This window comes from Babylonia areolata, chromosome 25 (assembly GCF_041734735.1).
Source record: "Babylonia areolata isolate BAREFJ2019XMU chromosome 25, ASM4173473v1, whole genome shotgun sequence".
Lineage (NCBI taxonomy): Eukaryota > Metazoa > Mollusca > Gastropoda > Neogastropoda > Buccinidae > Babylonia > Babylonia areolata.
Genome location: NC_134900.1, coordinates 10,005,971 through 10,013,470, shown reverse-complemented (window position 1 = coordinate 10,013,470; position 7,500 = coordinate 10,005,971). Strand labels below are relative to the sequence as shown.

General features: G+C 42.8%; 1 protein-coding gene across 1 annotated transcript in view; it reads right to left on the bottom strand.

Annotated features, from left to right (window-relative positions):
• The window catches only part of LOC143299351 (dynein axonemal heavy chain 12-like), a 127,156-nt gene that overhangs the window by 14,358 nt on the left and 105,298 nt on the right, over positions 1-7,500 (bottom strand). The window contains exons 60-64 of the mRNA XM_076612485.1: positions 7,438-7,500; positions 3,075-3,233; positions 1,629-1,773; positions 800-1,024; positions 1-121 (exon numbers count right to left, since the gene is read on the bottom strand). The exon at positions 1-121 is cut by the window's left edge and continues 59 nt beyond it; the exon at positions 7,438-7,500 is cut by the window's right edge and continues 78 nt beyond it. Coding sequence (XP_076468600.1) covers positions 1-121; positions 800-1,024; positions 1,629-1,773; positions 3,075-3,233; positions 7,438-7,500 — 713 coding nt within the window. The remainder of the gene's footprint in view (positions 122-799; positions 1,025-1,628; positions 1,774-3,074; positions 3,234-7,437) is intronic.

Genomic DNA, 7,500 nt, shown 5'->3' with positions numbered 1-7,500 from the left:
TGAACTCCTCGCAGATCTTCTCCATGGCCGTCATCCAGGACACGGCCAGGTGGCAGTTCTGCAGCATCACCCACGTCCCTTCCTCCTTGGCCTGGGTGATCATGCGGGCCGCGATGGGGCCCTGCACATCACATGTGCACACACGCACACACACACACACACACACAGAGGTCACTGTTGATCAACAAATAATAATAATAATAATGATTTAAAGTTCATTAATACAGCGCCTAATCAAATGATTTTGCTCTAATTATCTCTTTTTTTTTAAGTTTCAAGCATTAAAAAAATAATTTAAAAAAAACTACAAAAAACATGCCATTCCATGATGACAGTTCCATTCTAGTCAATTCAATCTTTTACTATTGCTCACTCCAATAATTGTAATGAGTGAATGGCCTAACAATCAATCAGACCATCCTGAGTCCTGTGTTAACCCATTCGACTCCGGGTAAAAGTTAATGATTACTTCCGCTGCGTGACCAGGTACCAGTATCCTCTTACCAACACACCATTCTCATTTCGTTCATTCTTGCTTGCAACAGTTCGCATTCTAAACTGAACTGTTTACGGATTCCGGAAAAAGGAAGCTTTGACTGACCGATTTAATCAACAATTCTCCATCTATTTTCTGCAGGTTTTTTTTTGTTTTGTTTTTTTTATAGTGAAACCACCCTGTTTTTTTCTGCAGTGGGTCTCATGTGGTGCTGGTCCAAACACCTTGTTCTCTTGCTTTCTCACCCCTCCCCCCCCACCTCCGTCCCCCCTCCCCCCGCCACCACCACCACCACCCACCCACCTGTCCCTGGCCCAGGGAGATGGAGTTGAACTTGTTGCCGGCAAAGCCCTTGTCCTCGGCGAACTTGAGGAGGCTCATGGTGGGGTCGGCACCTGGGGAGAGGATGAAGATGAGGGGCGTGCAGCAGTTGGAGTCGTTGTACGACTTGGCCAGGTCGAAGGGTGGGGGCTCCACAAACTTCTTGCCCAGCTTCTCCATGACGAAGTCCGTGATGGCCAGGGCAATCTGCAACAGTCATGTTTATGATGTGTGTGTGTATATATATATATATATATTATGATGTGTGTGTGTATATATATATATACACACACATACATATACATACATACATACATTAGATATAGATACTTTTCATCAGTTAAGACAGGGATCCGTCTGTATTCAAACTTATACTGCTATCCGCATCTGTCAATGAGAATGTTGCCGTCTCATCCGAATGACTAGCGTCAAGACCACCACTCAAGGTCTGGTGATGGAGGGGGAGAGAAAATACTGGCGACTGTGGGGATTCGAACCAGTGCACTCAGATTCTGTCGCTTCCTAAGCGGACACGTCACCAACTAGGCCACCTTCCTCCTTGGGTCAAGACAGGAAAACAAATAAACTTGCAGACAGAAAAAAAAAAAAAAAGGGGGGGGGGGGGGGGGGGGGGGGGGGGGAGGGGAGATGGCGCTCTCGGTGTAGTGACACGCTCTCCCTGGGCAGAGCAGCCTGAATTTCCACACAGAGGAATCTGCTGTAACAAAAAGAGAATTACAATACAATACAATGTACTACAATACAATACAACACTAATACAATACAAGACAATCATTCGGCGCCTCCTCACCTTGTCGGGGCGGATGGTGCGCAGCACGATCATGCGCTGGAACTCGTTGAGCTGCGAGTGCCAGGGGTCGGGCAGCTCCATCTTGTGGGGCTCCTTGGAGTTGTAGTACTCCTGCCACTTGTCCACGTTCTTCTCAAACTGCTCCCTGCCAACCACACCACCCGTCAACGACCGCACGATCAATCAGTGTGCACACACACACACACACACAGAGACACACACACACACACAAGACAGATGAAAACTTTTCCTACACCCATTCACCCTGTGGAGTTCACAGCCTTGGCATGCCATTCCTCCTAATTTTTTTTTTTTTTTTTTTTGTATTTCTTTTTATCATAACAGATTTATCTGTGTGAAATTCGGGCTGCTCTCCCCAGGGAGAGCGCGTCGCTATACCACAGCCGCCACCCTTTTTTTTTTTTTTTTCTGCGTGCAGTTTTATTTGTTTTTCCTATTGACGTGGATTTTTCTACAGAAATTTGCCAGGAACAATCCTTTTGTTGCCATGGGTTCTTTTACGTGCGCTAAGTGCGTGCTGCACACGGGACCTCGGTTTTTCGTCTCATCCAAATGACTAGCGTCCAGACCACCACTCAAGGTCTAGTGGAGGGGGAGAAAATATTGGCGGCTGAGCCATGATTCAAACCAGCGCGCTCAGATTCTCTCGCTTCCTAGGCGGACGCGTTACCTCTAGGCCATCATGGGTGTGGACACACCCATAAATACAGTAGAAGTTAGTTCACTCTCCTTGCGATTCATGCATTGGCGGGAACCAAAAAAAAAAACTGTTGAGAAATGAGAAAAATTTCTGACACCACTGCAAAGCTTGGACACAAGGTTGGGTGAGTTCATTGTGGCACGAACGTCGCAACATGAAGAAAGTTTTCTGATGGTACATTCTGAATGAAAACCGCCACACAAAAATACATACACACACAGAGAAACGCACCCATTCATATACAAACGTACACTCCTCACCCACCCACACACACACACACACAGATGTGCACAAAACACACACACACAAACACACACACAAATGTGCACAAAACACACACACACACACACACAAACACACACACAAATGTGCACAAAACACACACACGCATGCAAACACACACACACACAAATGTGTACAAAACACACAAACACACACACACACACACACACATACACACAAATGTGCACAAAACACACACACACACACAAACACACACACAAATGTGCACAAAACACACACACACACACACACAAACACACACACAAATGTGCACAAAACACACACACGCATGCAAACACACACACACACAAATGTGCACAAAACACACAAACACAAATGTGCACAAAACACACACGCACACACACACAAACACACACACAAACAAACAAAAAAAACCCCACCTGCCTCAACACCCCCCCATTACCGTGACACACAGTACGTACCTGAACTTCTTGTAGTGCTGCAGGTTGGACATGCGGCAGATCTCATCCCAGCTCTTGTCCAGCAACCAGGAGGGGGCAGGGTTCTTCAGCTTGTTCTGCAGCCCGATGCCTCCAGTCAGGAAGAACATGAACTCCTCGTTGTCCAGGTCCTTACGCGCCCTGCACACCGCCCCACCCACACAGCGTGTCACTGCATGCCTCCAGCCTACCAAGCTAGTGTGAATGAGTTGGCCCTGACATGTGTCATATGTCGTTTAGCGGTTCACAAAGCCATAGACCACTAATCATAATAGCTTGAATGGCCATAACAAAGAGACGGGCGCAATAGCCAAGTGGTTAAAGCGTTGGACTGTCAATCTGAGGGTCCCGGGTTCGAATCGCGGTGACGGCGCCTGGTGGGTAAAGGGTGGAGATTTTTCCAATCTCCCAGGTCAACATATGTGCAGACCTGCTAGTGCCTGAACCCCCTTCGTGTGTATATGCAAGCAGAAGATCAAATACGCACGTTAAAGATCCTGTAATCCATGTCAGCGTTCGGTGGGTTATGGAAACAAGAACATACCCAGCATGCACATCCCCGAAATCGGAGTATGGCTGCCTACATGGCGGGGTAAAAATGGTCATACACGTAAAAGCCCACTCGTGTGCATACGAGTAAATGCAGAAGAAGAAGAAGTCATAACAAAGACTGACCTTATCATCACACAACAACTCAACTAGTCAGACGGGCGCAACAGCCCAGTGGTTTCAATCTGAGGGTCCCAGGTTCGAATTCTGATCACCACGCCTAGTGGGTGAAGGGTAGAGATTTTTTTCCATCTCCCAGGTCAACATATGTGCAAACCTGTTAAGAGCCTGAACCCTTTTCATGTGTATATATATATATATGCAAGCAGAAGATCAAACATGCACATTAAAGATCCTGCAATCCATAGTCAGCGTTCAGTGGGTTATGGAAACAAGAACATAACCAACAGGATCCCCTGCTGAAAACGGAGTATGGCTGCCTACATGGCAGGGGGGGTAAAAACGGTCATACAGGTAAAAGCCCACTTGTTAATGTGAGTAAGCGTGGGAGTCGCAGCAGCCCATTAACAAAGAAGATGATGACTCGACTGGCCACAAAAACAGATTAACCAGTTCATAATGTTCAACAACTGATTTCATCATTGTAAGTGAACAGGTCACGACAACTCAAAATACAGACAACAGTTTTCAATTCTTTATTATTTTGACGGCAGCTTAAAATAGTCATGACAACTAATCAATTGCTTATCATTATGACAAAGAAACTTAAACCTCCACTTAGCATCAAAATTGGCTCTCAACTGACCATAACTGTTATAAGATATCTGGCACAATGATGAATCAAAAACTTTGGGTCAAAGAATAATATTTCATGACTGTGTGCATATATGTATCTAAATATATTCATTTTTTTTCAGTTTCAGCCAATAGTACTGGATGTATGCATACATTCAAATATATTCACTTTTTCACATTCAGCTGACAGTTTTTGTTGTGTCATACAAGAAGCTTAAAAACCATATCCAGTTATTCATAATTCTCAAAAATGAAAAGAAAAAAGATGCAAAACAAAGTTTACAAATATTTGAAATATTACTTGAAAATTTCTGCCGTGTATGAAGAAGATTCTGACAAACATAATTATCATCAATGACTGATTCTTTATTAGTTATTATACATGTTATTCAGAATGCAATATTGTATAGTTTCACAACGTTCATGTGCTGCCAAATGCTTCACTTATCTGATCACAGAAAATTAATCTGTCTGCATGTAATGCAGTACAGAAATCAACCACAAGTGCCGTTTGAACCCGTGCACAATAACACTGTTCAAAACAGAATTTTTTTAAATCAATATTTCTTTTGATGGATAACAAACATTTACCACAACGATTTTCATCAACATCATTTGACAAAGCATGACAATCAGAAGTATGCTTATTCACATAATGACGTTCAAAAGATACTAGTGATGTCATCTTTTACCTTTCTACTGTTACATTTCCCCCCCCCCACCCCCATCCCCCCTTCATTTTAAACACTTGCAAATACAGTGAAATAAACAAACTAATCCATCTCCAAGTCATTACTTTGGTGAAAAGACAAGTCACTGTTCCTCAAATTCAATGCATGCATTAAAAACAGTAACAGACCTCATCCGATTTCTTAACCTTGCAGCACACATAATGATATAATACAGGTGTGTGACAATTCTTACCCTGATCTTTCCTTAAATCACTCTCAAAAGTTATCTTTTGCTAATTTTTCATATCCCAGAAGACAATAATGTAAAAAAATAAATAAATAAATGAATAAACAAAAGGGGTGTGGGGGGGGATACATTAGATAAACATAACACAAACACTTCTAAAAAAAAAAAAGATTAATATAAAAATGATTTTAACAAAAATTACACAGCACAGACGACACCTAAATGGACTAGGAATGCTTACTGATAACTAGAACAGCAATACAAATCCTGACATGCATTAGGAAACAGGATTAACATTCCAAACACCACAGTTAACAGTCCTCCCAGGGAGCTCAAAATGCCAAGGATCTCGCCTCACACACACACACACACTCAGGTTAACAGTTCACTGCTGCAAAGACATCAATATTAGTCAAAACACTCATCAACACACAAACACACACAAAGCAAAGCTGATTTTTAGAGCAGCAAGAATGATACTAATAGATATGACAAAGCAAATCAGAAACACTCTTCAAAAAAGACTAAAAACCATCTAAATATAAGAAAATCAGGGCGTGGGGGGGGGGGGGGAAGGAGGAGGGAGGGGGCGGGTTCTGTTTTATTTTTGTTGTTGTTTTAAAGTAAGGTAAATGTGGAGCGCTGTTTTGCGTTTTTGCAGTTGTTTCCAATGCATAAAATGTACAATGTTCTGTTTTGTTTTATTTTTGTTGTTGTTTTAAAGTAAGGTAAATGTGGAGCGCTGTTTTGCTTTTTTGCAGTTGTTTCCAATGCATAAAATGTACAATCTGTTGGTGGTGCGTGTACACAAAGTATTGGGAAAAACATACTCCAAGACATGCAGCTACATCAAAGCCGGGCCACACCTACAGCTAAAGCACAGCCTTGCATATATCAAGGACACTCCAGGTGGAGAGGGGCAGATAGCATAAAATACCGCTTGAAACAGTTCGTTTCCCTCTAGCTTTTTTGTCATACAACGATCCAACTCAAAAACCCATTGAATAAGTCATATCGAATCAGTCAGTCACCTGAACAAAAAGTGTAAACAATAAAACTTCACACACAAAAAAAAACCCACAAAAAGAATGAAGCTGGAATGACAGAACTGTCTTCTGTCTAGAGCAGCATATAATCTACATTTTCAAATTCAACAGCAACCTCATTCAAGAGATCCAAGAATTTATTCCCCCTAATTTATTCCCTCCCCTACAGCATAATATCCTGACATCAATCCTTGCTTTTCCTTACGGACTTCTTAAACATTATTGTCTTCATCTTATAATGTTGTTTTGTTTTTTTTCAAACTGCTGGAACAGTACAACCTATGCATATACAGACATACAGTAAAAAGAACGAGAGGTCAGAAAAGAAATCACACTGGCACCATTCCCATCTGTTGTTTTTGTTTTCTTTCGTTTTTAATCGGTGATTCAAGACATAGTGAGCGAGAAACTTATTATCCTCCCCTTCCAGAACAAAGACCAGTGGGTGACAAAGGTACAGCATCTCAAGAAAAGGCTCAATTAAAGTTAGAGATCACTCCCTGATTGATCTAGGGGTTAAAAAAACACACACAAAAAAAACCCAACGGAAACAGCACACTTTGACACAAGGAAAAAGGTCAGGACAAACACAGAAGCCATGATATAAAACACACACACACACACACACACACACACACACACACACATACACACACAGAAGATTTGGTCAAGACACGCTGACAACATCATGGCCTAGACTCCAACTAACACACACACACACACACACAGTCAGACTGGGCTGTTAGGACAAAACACAGTTGTTAAGACAAACTTGTAGACCATTACTGAGGATCACACACACACACAAACACACACAGAGACAAGCTGACTAACAGTCAAGCAGCACACACACACACACACACAAACACACACACACCAAACCACAACACTCAGAGCTGCAGCAGAAAAACACACAGAACAAAGTCACAGCCGTCGCTGCACCGCCAGAGAGAGAGACAGAGAGGCGGCAGGAGGTGTGCTGTCACTTTCTTCTGCCCTGCTTTCTGCCACAAACATCTGAGGCACCCCGCCCCCTCCCACACCCCCAGCGAACACAGGGGCTGGCCGGTACTTACAACAGAATGTTTGCGCAGAGAAGGAAAGAGAAGAGGAGTTTGTCTTTCTCAAAGAGAGAGCGA